This window comes from Narcine bancroftii, chromosome 8, assembly GCF_036971445.1.
Source record: "Narcine bancroftii isolate sNarBan1 chromosome 8, sNarBan1.hap1, whole genome shotgun sequence".
Lineage (NCBI taxonomy): Eukaryota > Metazoa > Chordata > Chondrichthyes > Torpediniformes > Narcinidae > Narcine > Narcine bancroftii.
Genome location: NC_091476.1, coordinates 166,219,075 through 166,234,602, shown reverse-complemented (window position 1 = coordinate 166,234,602; position 15,528 = coordinate 166,219,075). Strand labels below are relative to the sequence as shown.

The 15,528-nt window shown below is 39.1% G+C and overlaps 1 protein-coding gene across 1 annotated transcript in view; it reads left to right on the top strand.

The window, feature by feature from the left end:
• The window catches only part of csmd2 (CUB and Sushi multiple domains 2), a 539,567-nt gene that overhangs the window by 139,764 nt on the left and 384,275 nt on the right, over positions 1-15,528 (top strand). Inside the window, exons 10-12 of the mRNA XM_069896324.1 lie at positions 206-393; positions 4,511-4,699; positions 5,787-5,903. Of these exons, the coding sequence (XP_069752425.1) occupies positions 206-393; positions 4,511-4,699; positions 5,787-5,903 (494 nt within the window). The remainder of the gene's footprint in view (positions 1-205; positions 394-4,510; positions 4,700-5,786; positions 5,904-15,528) is intronic.

The window sequence follows — 15,528 nt, the reverse complement described above, 5'->3', positions numbered from 1 at the left end:
GTTGTGAAAGAGCCTTCAATTCAACAGTCCTGTTTATGCCTATTTTTTTATTAACAATATTGTGTAATTTGCACACGATTGAATGAGCACAAACCTGGTTATTTGAAATTTCAGAATCGTGGGATGGTTCATGTCCCTGGGTCTGTGAGTGCCAACGTCACTGTTAGTGATATGACCCATTCTGATATATTTGTTCTTTTTCCAGATTTAAAACTGAAGTAAACTATGACACTTTGGAGGTCCGAGATGGAAGATCGTACTCTTCACCACTCATCGGGCTCTACCATGGTACACAAGTGCCTCAGTTTTTAATCAGTACCAGTAACTACCTTTACCTCCTATTCTCGACTGACAAGAGCCACTCAGATGTTGGGTTCCAAATTCGATTTGAAAGTAAGTTGTTCAGCCTTTCTGTACATAGTTATAGATCCTGAATGGTGGAATGGGTTTCACTGAAGATGCTGCCCTCAGCAGACAATGCCTCAGTGATAATTAATGCTTTGCTTTTGCCAGTAAAATATGACTATGCCATGATAATTTCCATGAATATCCACCCTGGTGTGATTTGCATTATCTGTGGGTGTTTTTTTCCTGAATCGTCAGAAAATGTTAAGCTGCCCTATCCATACACTTCACAATTGCCTGATTGTGGAAACTGATTATTATAATCCTTGCTAAATCCGTTTACATACAGTCCGATGAAAAGAAAATAGCTGATGAGAACAAAGTACCGGTTAAAAGGAAAATGCTGCAATTTTGGAATTTTTTTGGACACAGTTGGTCTCTGGCACAGCTTAAATGATTGAGGAAAAACTACTGAATTTGAGAAGGTGGTTTGGGAGGTTCAGAAATACTTTCATACATGATCATAATACAACAAAGGATTAGATTTATAAATATATTTCACTTGAGCACAGAGGAAATCTGAACATCCTGTGAACTGAATCTTAGCCTGCTAAAGATGAGAATACATTAAAACCAAAAAATTGTCTATTATAATTTACCACCTCAAGAATGATGTAAAATACCCCAATACATGGTCCAATATTGTCATGTCTTCATGTTTTTTTCTCCTTAAAAATAACAGCATTTCCTCAAAATAAGATGAATTATAGATATATCATCTCCAATGATATATCTCAACACATTATTTCATTTCATCATGGCCAAAGCCTCCCAGATTGTAGATCAAACAGGCTACTGTAGTTTTAATGGACCAAAAGTCACAGGAGCAGAATTGGGCTATGCAGCCCATTGAGTTTGCTCCAGTATTCAAATTATGGCTGAAGTATTTTTTTTTCTCTCAATCCCATTCTCCTGTTTTCTCCCCATAACTTTGACCCCCTTACCTATCAAGAATCTGTGTATCTCCACTTTAAATATAGCCAGTGATAGAATGACAGATACAGCATGTATTATTTTCTCTTGGACTTAGGACAACATTGTGAGCATATGGGACTGAAGCAAGAGGGCATGTTTTTTGGATGGACAAGGTGGGTCTTTGGGCCTGTTTCCGGGCTTCAAGACACCATGACTCATTTATATATTCCATGTGCCCTGAAAAAGAGATGGCTAAATGAATAGCAGCAATTGTGTTCACAAAATGATCTCCCAATTAAGTATTGTGTTAGAATGAAGTCATGGTCAACTCAGCCCACCCAGCAGGATGTGGATGGTGGTGGGCTGAATTTGATGAAGGTTGTAAGTGTTCATCAAGAAAATGCAGGAGGCATAGTTAGCACAATGGGGTTTCAGTCCAGTGCTGCCTGTAAGGAAGTTTGTACATTCTCTCAGTGCCTGCATGGGTTTCTTCCAGATGCTCCGGTTTCCTCCCACCCTTCACAAACATAGGTCAATTGGGTGTAATTGGGTGACACAGACTCATGTGCCCAGGAAGGCCTGTTACCATGCTGTATGTCTAATAATTATTCTGCAGATGCTGGGGTTTTGCAATAAACAAACATGCTGGAGAACCTCAGCAAGTATCTGATGAATACAGTAAAACCTCGTTAGAACGCTGTAGTGGGGTCCAAGATTTCATACCACATTACAGTCGAGTCGTGGAACGGATGCATGTATGTCATGACTCAGGAAGCAGGAAAACTGAATACTGTTGCTCAAACCCTATAATAAGACCATATTTAAGACCTTTAAACTCCACATATTAACGTCTTGTAAATGAGTCACAAGCATCCATTTTTGAGTTTGTGGCTGTTAGCCTGGCATCCTTAGATCAATGTTTGGTGTCCACAGACACCCACACTTTAAGCAATTAACGAATTGCGTTCTAATGAGGTTTCACTGCACATGACAAAGAGCCCAGGCCTGAAACGCTGGTGGCCCTTTATTGGCTGTGGATGCTGCATGGCCAGCTAAATTTTTCCAGGATGTTTGTATATTGAAGAGTTTAAGTGAACCCTATTGGGCCACAGTTGTTAATGTGAGCTGACACTGACCAAGCTATGGAGATGACCAACTTCCTTCGCTTCTCAGTCTGTACACTCGGACATACTGAGAGCCTCCATAACTCCACAACCTAGTAGACACCATGGGAGGCAAGCCAACTAACTCCGTGAAAGTGTGGATAAATCACTCTCACCTTTTGACTCTGCTCTGGAAAATGTCCGATGGGTTCTTGAAGCCACAAGAAATTTTCCAAAAATACCACATCTGCAATGATCTTTCATTTGATATATGATGAATGTTCATTCTCGCAACCTTTCAATCCACTTCCCATTCTCCCATCCAGCATTTACCAAATGCCAGGGAGAGCAGATTTTTTTTTTTTTGGCCTTGGTGAACATCTCCTACTCATTGTCAATCAGCCTGTCCACTTAAACTGTGACATGAGACATGAAGACACTTTCCTGACATGTTGTCTCTCCAGCTGTCACCTTTGGTATCCAAAATCTGTGATGACAAGAGAAGTGCATCGTTTGGTCTGAATTCTCTTTCAGATGAACTGCTTCAGTAAAACAAAAATAATGGACATCAGATTTGATAACCTCAAAGCTCATCATTCTGGTCCGCTCTGCTACCATGACAACAAAACCCTTATTTTTAAGTAGCTTAATTCAATCCAGGATTCAACATAGTTATTTTAAATAACTTAGAGAGAAATAATTCATTATAGGCTCAATAAAGAGCAGAAGTTTAGCTGCATGACACTTTTTTTAGCATGGTGCAGTTGGAAATAATTTTCTCTCTGGAGTAGTCGTGATAATGGCTGCTTTGGACACTGAAAATCTGAACGCTATTTCCTGAATTTAACATGTCCATCACTGTTGCTACTCAGACACAGTGTCTAGTTAATCAAGCACAGAATGGGGTCCTTCTCAATTAAATCCTGCTTATCAGGGTAAAAGGAAATTGTATCACTTTGTATTTGGGGACACTTTTTGTGGATAACATCCATAATAATTTGGTCTTGCCCTTGCAGTGCCAGATCGGGAGCAATGTGTTTAAATAATTACCTTTCATGTTTGTTCAAACCCCCATACTGAACCAACCACTTCCTTTACCAATCCTGCTCTAGCCCACAACAATATCAATCTGTATTTTCGGACTTGATGTTTCCCTCAGCTATTCCCTCAAACTACATCTAACCTGAGATGTTTCCAGTCTTAATTCTGAATACAGTCCCATGACCACTATTTTTTGTTTGTTTCTTTTTCCATTATTGTTCCTGCCTCATATCAATTGCCAGTTTTAAACTTGCTGCCTCCTAGCCTACACCTAATTAGCCATATCTGCCTCTTGGCAGGGCAGCACAATTTAGTGCAGCAGTTAGCACAACGCTATTGCACCTCCAGCAACCCAGGTTTAAATCTGGTGCTGTCTTTAAGGAGTTTATACATTCGCCCCATGTTTGCATGGGTTTCCTCATGTGCTTCAAATTCCGTCCACCCGCCAAAAGAAAATGTACCAGCTTTGTGGGTTAATTGGTGTATTTGGGTGGCACAGGCTCATGGACTGCAAGGGCTGATTACCAAATTAAACCTATTATGCCCTGACCTCACCACAGTGTTGGCCTTTACTCCTAAGGCCTAGGAATCACCAAGCATCAACTTTCTTCATCTGATCCAACTCCTTACCAAATACAGGGCTTCAATATCACTGCCAATCTCTCCACCACCACCACAATACTGACTCTGATCCAACCTGTGGTCGCCAACCTCTGAAGCTTGACATGAGGAAAGGAATGTTGGACAGTATAATTTTGATGAAAATGTGCAAATCGAAGCCACCAAACAGCAATGTGAAATATGGTCTCTGGCAGCCACATCCTGATGCACATTTTGACAACAGTTTCTGTTTAATTTCTTGGCAGTAATTTCCTTCCATTAGCAAGAAACACCCATTGTGTATAACAAACAATTGGTTTGCTGTTGTTCTCAAAATGTGCCAGTTTAATTCTATTTTGATCAAACCTACCTGTGTAATGACAGAAACATCAAATTAATTCAGCAGGTCGTTTGTCAATAACCTGGGTCATTCATTATATTCTCAGGTGTGAAACTACAGTCTGATTCTTGTTTGGATCCTGGAATTCCTGTAAATGGTCTACGCCATGGAAATTACTTTTATATTGGATCTTCTGTGAACTTTGGTTGCGACCCAGGGTACACCCTAAGTGATGACGAAGCACTCGTTTGTGAACCCAATTACCAATGGAGCCGCGCTTTGCCCAGCTGTGAAGGTATTGACTGAATTTTCAGTGAGCAGCGTGGGTTAAAATCGCAGCAGGCACTTCCACAGGAGGCACAACTTGCTGTAATTATTGGCTGGTTGCTTTGAAAGAGGGAAGGAAATGAACTACAGAGAGAGAGCTTGGCCTTCAAATTTCACCACCTGCAAAAGTCAAGGGATGATATTGATGATATGAAAATAAATATATGCAGATAACACTTCTTTTCTTTCTCTTGTCCTCCTGTTACTGGATTGGGTACCTAATCACCTGAGGATGTGGTTTTGAAAGGTGAGGGGGATGAGGTTAAAGGAAGATTTGAAGGTTGAGAATTCAAGGTGATTTTTTTTTAAGAAAACCTTGCGATTTCTAATCAAAGATTCTATCAAGTCATTTAAAAACTAGGGATCAAACTATAGTGTTGCTTTTGACCTCATAATCTCCAGTTCTTTGAACAGACTTTCCCCACAATGAGGAGAGAACACTGAACCACAATTTCCATATCTTTGTGGAGTTACTGTATTGGCATTATCAAAAACATAGCTTTCCTCTGAGATTAACAGAATAGCTCATCATCTGGCAGGGAGGGGGGAAATTGAGTCCCTTTGTTCTGCACACAGATAAGATTTTCTATTGAAACTAACAATTCATAATTTGTTCATCACTGAGTGTATTGCATTCTTCTGGCAGTCTTATCACTGCCATTTCTGAAAAAAAATGTAAAAATATTTGCAATAAACTGAGGGAGCTTGTTATATCAAAAATATTAACTACTCTTGAATGATCGTTGTTGAATAAATAATGTGTTCCACAGCTCAGTAATTTTACTTCCATTACCTGTTTATACCCAATGTAGCAATAACTTAAATTTAATCCACCAATAAGCCTTTGTTAGAAAACCTTTCCCACAGGAAACATTTGTTTGCATGTAATTGAAATTCTGATTAAATTTTAAACTGACAAATTGTTCCAGTGAGGGTATTGTATAAATGCAGTAATATATATCCTGTCAGAGATCATTTCATGGTATAAAGCATCTATAAAGAGTAAGTTAGATAATTAAGGAACACTGTTGAACTTGTTTCTCTCCATGTTTTAGCTTTGTGTGGAGGTTACATTCGCAGATCAAGTGGAACCATCCTGTCTCCTGGCTTCCCTGATTTTTACAGGAATTCTTTGAATTGCACCTGGACAGTGGAGACATCACATGGGAAAGGTAACATTTGTGTACTTGAGCTACCTCAGCAAAATGCTAGGACATTGAAATAGATGCTCATTTTACAAACCAGCATCTGACAGGCTGCTAGAAATGTCTTGCTGTTCTTGTCATTTGAATGATATGCTTGTTTCAATGAGATTTCTTTGAAACTTTATTTTATCAGAGTGTTTATTGTCAACATTATTTTCATGAGCTAATTTGAAATCTGGATGTCATTGCAACAAATAATCTATAACAACAAAGTATACCAGACCTCCAATACCCCGACATGATTGGGATTTTGATGGGTGCTGGACAAACAGATCTTTCTGACTATTGGATCTTATTCCTGATTTGGAGTACACTTTCTTTAGATGTTATGCAATATCAAATACTTTGTTTCCCAGCAAACACGGTGAATTTAAAGGGAGTGCGTGAATTAGGACCTTGGTTATTTTAAGAACAGTGTGGAAAACGTTGCTCAAATGCATCAGAAGATTAAGATTATGTTGAAAGTCAAGCTTCACTGAGCGAAAGGAAGCACTGGTGAGTTGGAAGGCAATGCAGGAATTAGAGTCATCATGAGGCAGAAGGGAAATATGGTAAACCTTACCTGTTGATCCCAAAATCAAACAATTGGGATTTCAGAATGATCAGGTTGCAGGTTATCAGAGATATCACATATTCAATAAACTATTTAAAGAGGAAAGCAGATACAGCAGTTTCTACCAGTAAAAGTAAAATATTTTCCCTTGTCCTTCCATTAAATATTGACAAAGTTGCATCAACTGTCATCTACTAATATCAATCACAATCTGTGGTTGAGTGCTCATTTCCCACTGTTTTGTTAAAAGTGTGCACTGAGATATGATTCTAGAATTACCAGAGTTGTGAAGTTAATATTCGAGGGTAATCAACGTTTAAGATTCAAGATTCTTTTATTGTCATGTAATAAATATAATATTATTCAAAATTTGATTTAGTCTGCCATGAGGATACTTAAAAGAATAGATTAAAAAGAGAAGGAGTTGTCCAGCATTTCTCATTAAATAGGAGAATAACACAATTGTAAGAAGGACATCAACTTAGAAGATGTGGAAACTGTACTGGTTGAGTTGTGGAACAACAGAAGACAGAACACCAAACTGTAGTCGTGAGATTGTGAATGCCTTCAAGCATGAATTAAGGGATATGCATTGAACAAAGATCTAGCTGTTATCTTGGTTGACTTTCATCTACATTTAGACCAGAAGAAGCAAACTGGTAGCAGCACAATGGAGGAAGATTGCCTGGAGTGCATTAGGAATAGTTTCCCCAACCAATATTGTCAGCAACTAGAGAGTAGGCAATTCTGGAATCTGTGTTGTGCAATGAGGTAAATTTAATTAGTTAATGTGTTGTGTGAGGCTCCGTCAGGAGGAGTCTCATAATATGGTAGAATTTTTAATTCAGATAGAAAACGGCTAGTTAATTCAGAGACGTGTTCAGATGCTAAATTGGCTGGGATAGTCTGATAAAATAAGCTGAACGAATTGAGTGGCAGATATTTAAATATGACGTGGAGGTACTTAAAAAATGGTACCTCCTTGTTTGCCATAGACGTAAAGCTATGACTAACGAGGGAAATCAGAGATGACATTAAATCCAAAGAAGGGCATATACATTGGCCTAGAGAAGCAGCAAATCTGAAGACTGGGAGAAATGTAGAATTCAGAAGACGAAGACAAATGGTCTTAATAGAAGGCGGAAAATATAATATGAGATTAAATTTGCAGGAAACATAAAACTGACTGCAAAAACTTCCATAGGTATGTAAAGAAAAAGAGGCTACTTAAAACAAATAGAGGACTATTGCAGAAATAAGGGGAATTCATAATGGGGAAACAGGAAATGGGAGACAAATGGAATAAGTTCTTTGGTCCCAATCTTCATGAACGAAGATGCAACATTCTGGGGTCCAAGGAAATAGCCGAGAAAAGGAATTGATGCAAATTGCTATCATTCATAAAAATGAGTAAAGTTAATTGATGGCATTGAAGGTTGATAAATCCCCCGAGGCCTCTTCGTCTGCATCCCAGAGTACTGAAGATGGAGGCCCCAGAGATAGTGGATGAATTTCTGATTGATTTCATACATTCCGTATACTCCGGATCAGTTCCTTTGGATTAGAGGGTAGCTAATGTGACACCACATTTTACAAGGAGAGAGAAATCAGGGAATTATAGACCAGGAAGCCTGACTTCAGTGGATTCACTTGTTAAAACCATAATTGCTGCACATTTGGAGAGGAGAGATTGGCTTTATCCAAGTCAGCATGAATTTATAAAAGGGATGACATGATTAATAAATCTGAGAATTTTTTGAGAATATAACCAGTAGAATGGTCAATGGTAAACCAATTGATGTGCTGTATTTAGATTTTGAAAGGCTTTTGATAAGGTGTCCCAGAAGAAATGGGTGAGCAAAATTGGAGAACATGGTAAAGAAGATAATGTGTTGATGTAGATAGAAAACTAGTTGGCAGGCAGGAAGCTGAAAATGACAATTATTGTATCCTTTTCAGATTGGCAGGCAGTCACCAGTGGACTTCAGCTATTTATTATATATATATATACATATACATATATATATATATATATATATATATACACACACACACATATATATATATATATATATACATACATATATATATATATATATACACATATACATATATATATACACACATATATATATACATACATATATATATATACACATATACATATACAGATATATATATGTATGTATATATATATATACATATATACATATACATATATATGTATATATATATATATATATATATATATATACATATATTATATAGATATCCAGGAGGCTGCTGTGTTACTTAGACAAATTAAGAAAGTGAGCAAATACATAGCAGATAAATTAGAGGTTATCCACTTCGCCAGACAGCTTACAATATATCTGAATGGTCACAACCTATGAATAGGAGAATTGCAGTGATACCTAGGTGTCACAGGGCATCAGTCAATGAAGCAAGAATGCAGTTATAGCAGATGGTGAACAAAGCCATCAGAAAAGAAGTATAGGTGTCACAGGACTCATAACTACAAGTTCATAAACATTTGCAACCACTCAATCGTCAGATTCCTAAACAACAGGACTCAATCAGAGAAGATTAAAGATTCTTAATCTGCTCACTATTTATTATAGAGTATTTACTTCTCTGTATTTGTACATTTTGTTTGTTTACTTTTCTTTCTTCTTGAATACTTTTTACAATTACCGATAGAAATTGTGCCTGGCCTGTAGGACAAAAAAAAAATCCCAGACAATAAATACTCTGACAATAATAATAACTCTGTCAATACTTTGATAATAAATTTGAACTTTGAAATGGTACAATGGCCTTCATAGTGAGTGGTTTTGAATATAGAAGCTGCAAGGTCATACTGCAGCTGCATTTGGCATTGGTGAGGCTACAATTTGAGTATTGTGTACAGTTTTGGTCTCTTAATCTGAGGAAGTCTATTACTGTTATTGAGGGACTGCTTTAAAGGTTAACAAGAATGATTTCTGGGATGTCAGGACTTGCGCATGAAGAAAGATGAGATAAACTTGGATAATACTGATTGGGATTAAATGAATGAGGAGGAATTTTATTGAAATATATAAAATTCTGGCAGGAAGGATGAAGGAAGTATGTTCCTGATCTTGGAAAAGTCCAGAACAAGGGGTCGTAGTGTTACGATAAGTGACACATCATTTGGGACTGTGTAACATGTCACAAAATTTGTTGTTTTGTAGCAGCAATCACAGTGCAAATGTTTCCATCGACCACATTTCAAAATATGTAAAAATAGTGCAAGAAAACGAAAAAGACAAAGTGGGGTGATGTCTGTGGTTCATTGTTCATACAGAAATCTGATGGCGGAGGGGAAAAAGCTGTCCTTGTGCCACTGATTCCTTGTCTTCAGGCTCCTGTACCAATTTTCAGATAGTAGCAGAGGGCACGACTTGGGTGGTGGGGGGCCTTGAGGGTAGAGGCCTCTTGTAGATGTCCTCAGTGGAGTGAAGACTGGTGATGATGGACAGCAGTCCCCTGCACTTATTTTCCATGAAAGGAATCATCTTGAATCCTTTTCAATGGAAAGGAATCATCTTGAATGTGTTTCTGGAACATCGTTGGCAAGTTGTTTTGCTGCGAAGCCTATACCATTTACAGTACAAAATGTAGGATATGTAACATATGAAATTCTTGCATGTTCAAGTTGACAACCTTGTTGACCCAGATGGAAACTTCTCAAGTCAATTAAATGTTTGAGCCTCTCAGCAATATCAAAAGTGCGTTAGCAATTTGTACTGACTGACTGAGAGATCAACTTGCCATGGACGAGACCCAGAGGAAAAGGATGGTCAACATAGCCCCTTTGACCATTTTTATGGTACTAATAATAAGATACAGAGGAATACTTTTCATCTGATGAAGCTGAACTTGATTTGTTTACATTTCTTAAGATTGCTGTCAGGTACACACTCATAAATTAAATGCGGCCTAAGATCAGAAGGTTAATTGATCACATGGATGGTGTGTGTTTGTGGGCTGGAAAGGCCTGTTATCGTTCTGTATCGCAAAAATAGGCAAAATCAACAAAAAAAATGGAGAGTCAATGCTTAGGCTCGGGACACAAGGTGGGAAGAGGAAATAGTAAGCATAAAAAAAATCTGGATTTGGGCTGTGGAGGGGTCAAGAGGTAATAGAATACTAGATAAATGAAGGTGGAGAGGTAGAGCTGGAAGACAGGTAAGAAAGAAGACCACTTCTTCATTTATCTCCATGGATGTGTCTGACCTGTTTAGTTCCTCCAGCATTTGTTTTTCATTTGCTCAAGATTCCAGCAGCATTTGTTTTTCATTTGCTCAAGATTCCAGCGTCTTACATTCTTGTGGGTCTCTTGAATTCGGAAGTGATATTTTGCCGTCCCATGATCTCATTCTGATCTGAGTAATGAAATGCAAAAATATCTGTTACACTGATGTTCTTTCAGGGATTATAAAGTATGATTGCTCCCTGGATAAAAGGTAAATCCAAAAGTTATCTCTGGACATGTTGTTCCAAAAAGATTTCTGAAGTTTATTCAGCTTTGCACCCATCAATACAATTTGCCATGGCTCAGTGGTAGCAGAGAGCTTCACCAGATAATGCTACTACTTCACAACACCAGCACCTGGGTTCATTCCTTTCCTCTAATAATGTCTGTCCAGTTGGCACATATACATTGAGATGAAATAGGTGTCCCTTAGGGGCTTCACTCACAGGACATCTGTATTGTACAGAGATGAACTAATAATTAACATAAGCAGAGAGCTGGCAAAATTTCAGATGGAGCTCAGCATCCGAGCGATATTTCCTTTGGTTTAAAGCCATTGCACTAGAATTTACAGGACGACGCATTCAATCCCCAGAGAATATTAGAAATGGATAGGCACAAGTTCTTCTGACCAAAATCATGAATGCCCACAATGCTTACATACGTAGACCTCCATATGGGGGTTCTATCTTAAAACTACCCACCCCTTACCAGATTTAGCTCATTCCATATACACACCTTTGAATGTTGCCCCTTCATGATTTTCAATATATCTTTAAGATCACCCTTCAGTCTGCTGCACACTTGGGAAGAATGTTCCAGCCAAGACGGGAGAAGCCACAGAGTGGTGGTGGATGATGGCTTCTCATTACTGGAGGCCTATGACGAGTGGTGTGCCTCAGTAATAGGAACTGGAACCATTGTTTGTTGTCTATATCAATAATCTGGATGAAAATGTGGTAAATTGGATCAGCAAGTATGCAGATGACACAAAGATCGGAGGAGTGGTGGACAGCAAGGAAGGTTTTCAAAGCTTGCAGAGGGATCTGGACCAGCTGGATGAAAGGGATGAAAAATGGCAGATGGAATTTCATGCAGACAAGAGTGAGATGTTGCATTTTGGAAGGACAAACCAAGAAAGAACATGTTCGGGCACTGAGGAGTGAGGTAGAACAGAGGGATCTAAGAATACAGATACATAATTCCTTGAAAGTGGCATCACAGGTATATAGGGTTGTAAAAATAACTTTTAGCATATTTGCCTTCATAAATCAAAGTATTGAGTGTAGGAGTTGGGATGTTATGATAAAGTTGTACAAAAGATTGGTGAAGCCAAATTTGGAGTATTGTGTGAAATTTGGGTTGCATTCACTACCGGAAAGATATCAATAATATTGAAATAATGCAGAGAAAATTTGCCCAGATGTTGCCCGGACTTCCGGAACTGAGTAACAGGGAAAGGATAAACAGATTTGGACTTTATTCCCTGGAACATAGAAGAAAAGGGGAGATTTGATAAAGATTTATAAAATTATGATGGGTCTAGATAGAGTAAATGCATGTAGCCTTTTCCCACTGAGGATAGATGAGATACAATCCAGAGGACAAGGGTTAAGGGTGAAAGTTAACAGTTTAGGGGGAAAATAGGGGGAACCTTCTTCATACTGTGATTGAGATTGTGGAACGAGCTGCCAGCTGACATGGTGAATGCAAGCTTAATTTTCACATTTAAGAAGAATTTGAACAGGCACATGGAGGTATTCAGGGTGGTGGACTGGGTGCAGTTCAGTAGGACTAGGCTGTGCTGTAATGTTCTGTAGTTCTAACATAACATAACAATTTACAGCACGGAAACAGGCCATTAGGCCCTTCTAGTCCGCACCGAACCAAACACCCCTCTCTAGTCCCACCTCCCTGCACAATGCCCATAACCCTCCATCTTCTTCTCATCCATATACCTGTCTACCTTTTCTTAAATAATACAATTGACTCCGCCGCCACTATTTCTCCCGGAAGATCATTCCACACGTCTACCACTCTCTGAGTAAAGAAGTTCCCCCTCAAGTTACCTCTAAACCTCTGCCCCTTAATTCTTAACTCATGTCCTCTTGTTTTAATCTTTCCTCCTCTTAACGGAAATAGTCTATCCACATCCACTCTGTCTATCCCTTTCATAATCTTCAATACTTCTATCAAATCCCCTCTCAACCTTCTACGCTCCAAAGAATAAAGACCTAATCTGTCCAATCTCTCCCTATACTCTAGATGCTTAAACCCAGGTAACATTCTGGTAAACCTTCTCTGCATTCTCTCCACTCTGTTTATATCCTTCCTATAATTAGGCGACCAGAACTGCACACAGAACTCCAAATTAGGCTGCACCAATGTCTTATACAGTCTCAACATCACCTCCCAACTCCTATATTCCATGCAATGATTGATAAAGGCCAGCATACTAAAAGCCTTCTTCACCACCCTATTCACGTGAGTTTCTACCTTCAGGGAACGATGTACCGTTACTCCTAAATCTTTCTGCTCTTCTGTATTCATCAATGCTCTCCCATTTACCACGTATGTCCTGTTCTGATTCTTCTTACCAAAATGAAGCACCTCACACTTATCAGCATTAAATTCCATCTGCCTTTTTTCAGCCCACTTTTCTAAGCAGCCCAAATCCCTCTGCAATCCTTGAAAACCTTCTTCATTATCCACTATTCCACCTATCTTAGTATCGTCTGCATATTTACTAATCCAATTTACCACCCCATCATCCAGATCATTAATGTATATAACGAACAACAATGGGCCCAATATAGATCCTTGAGGCACACCACTGGTCACCGGCCTCCAGCCTGACAGACAATTATCCACTACCACTCTCTGGCCTCTCCCTTTCAGCCAATGTTCAATCCATTTGACTATCTCAAAATTTATACCTAAAGACTGCACCTTCTTAACTAACCTTCCATGTGGTACCTTATCGAAGGCCTTACTGAAGTCCATATAGACAACATCCACTGTGCTACCCTCATCCACATTCCTAGTCACCTCTTCAAAAAATTCAATCAGATTGGTCAAACATGACCTTCCTCCCACAAAAAATTGAGTGGTCCCGATCAGACCCTGTCTATCCAGATGTTTATAAGTACTATCTCTAAGAATTTTCTCCATTAATTTACCTACCACAGACGTCAAACTTACAGGCCGATAGTTGCCAGGCTTCCTCCTTGAACCCTTTTTAAATAACGGAACCACATGCGCAATGCGCCAATCCTCCGGCACTATCCCCATATCTAATGACATTTGGAAAATTACCGCCAGAGCCTCTGCTATTTCCTCCTTCACTTCTCTCAATGTCCTGGGGAAGATCCCGTCTGGTCCGGGAGACTTATCCACCTTTATATTCTTCAAAAGCCCTAAAACTACATCTTTTGTAATCTCTATATTCCCCATATTTACCCAATTTGCTTTTTTTATCTCACATCTCCCAATATCCTTCTCCTCAGTGAATACCGAAGAAAAGAAACTGTTCAATATCTTCCCCATTTCTCTAGGCTCCACACACAGTTTTCCGCTCTGATTCTCTAAGGGACCAATTTTGTCTCTAGCTTTCCTTTTACCATTAACATATTTGTAGAACTCTTTTGGATTAGTTTTCACCCTGCTTGCCATAGTTTCCTCGTACCTTCTTTTAGCTTTCCTAATTCCTCTCTTAAGATTCCTCTTACATTCAATGTATCTTTCAAACATCCCCTTAACTCCATGCTTCTTATATCTAATGTATGCCTCCCTTTTTCTTCGAACCAAGTTTCCAATATTCCTAGAAAACCACGGCTCTCTCAAACCTTTTGCCCCTCCTTTTAACCTAACAGGAACATAAAGCTTTTGCGCTCTCAAAATCTGATCTTTAAAAGACTTCCATCTCTCTACTACATCCTGCCCATAAAACAAATTGTCCCAGTCCACACCCTGCAAGTCCTTTCGCATCTCCTCAAATCTAGCTTTTCCCCAATCAAAAACCTCAACCCTTGGCCCTGACTTCTCTCTTTCCATAATGACATTGAAGCTGATGGCATTATGATCACTGGACCCGAAGTGCTCGCCAACACTAGCCTCCGTCACTTGACCCATCCCATTTGCCAACAGTAGATCTAACACTGCTCCTTCTCTGGTTGGCACCTCTACATATTGTTGTAAAAAACTATCTTGCACACATTTCACAAACTCTAACTCATCCAGTCCTTTCACAGAATGTGTTTCCCAATCTATATGTGGAAAATTAAAATCTCCCATTATTACAACCCTGTGCTTATCACAAATATCTACTATCTCCCTACAGATTTGCTCCTCTAGGTCTCGGTCCCCTCCGGGTGGTCTATAATACACCCCTACAAGTGTAACCTCTCCTTTCCTACTCCTCAGTTCCACCCAAATAGCCTCCGTGGATGTGCCCTCTAATCTATCCTTCCTAGGCACCGCTGTAATATTTTCCCTGACAAGCAATGCAACCCCACCTCCTCTTGCCCCTCCGACTCTATCACACCTAAAACAACGAAATCCAGGGATATTCAGCTGCCAATCACATCCCTCCTGCAACCATGTCTCACTAATCGCTACCACCTCATACTTCCAAGTATCAATCCATACCTTCAGCTCATCCACCTTTTTTACAATACTCTTGGCATTAAAATATATGAATTTCAGAGATTTCCCAATTTTTAATCCCTGTTTTCCCTCATCTTTAATAACAACATTATTTG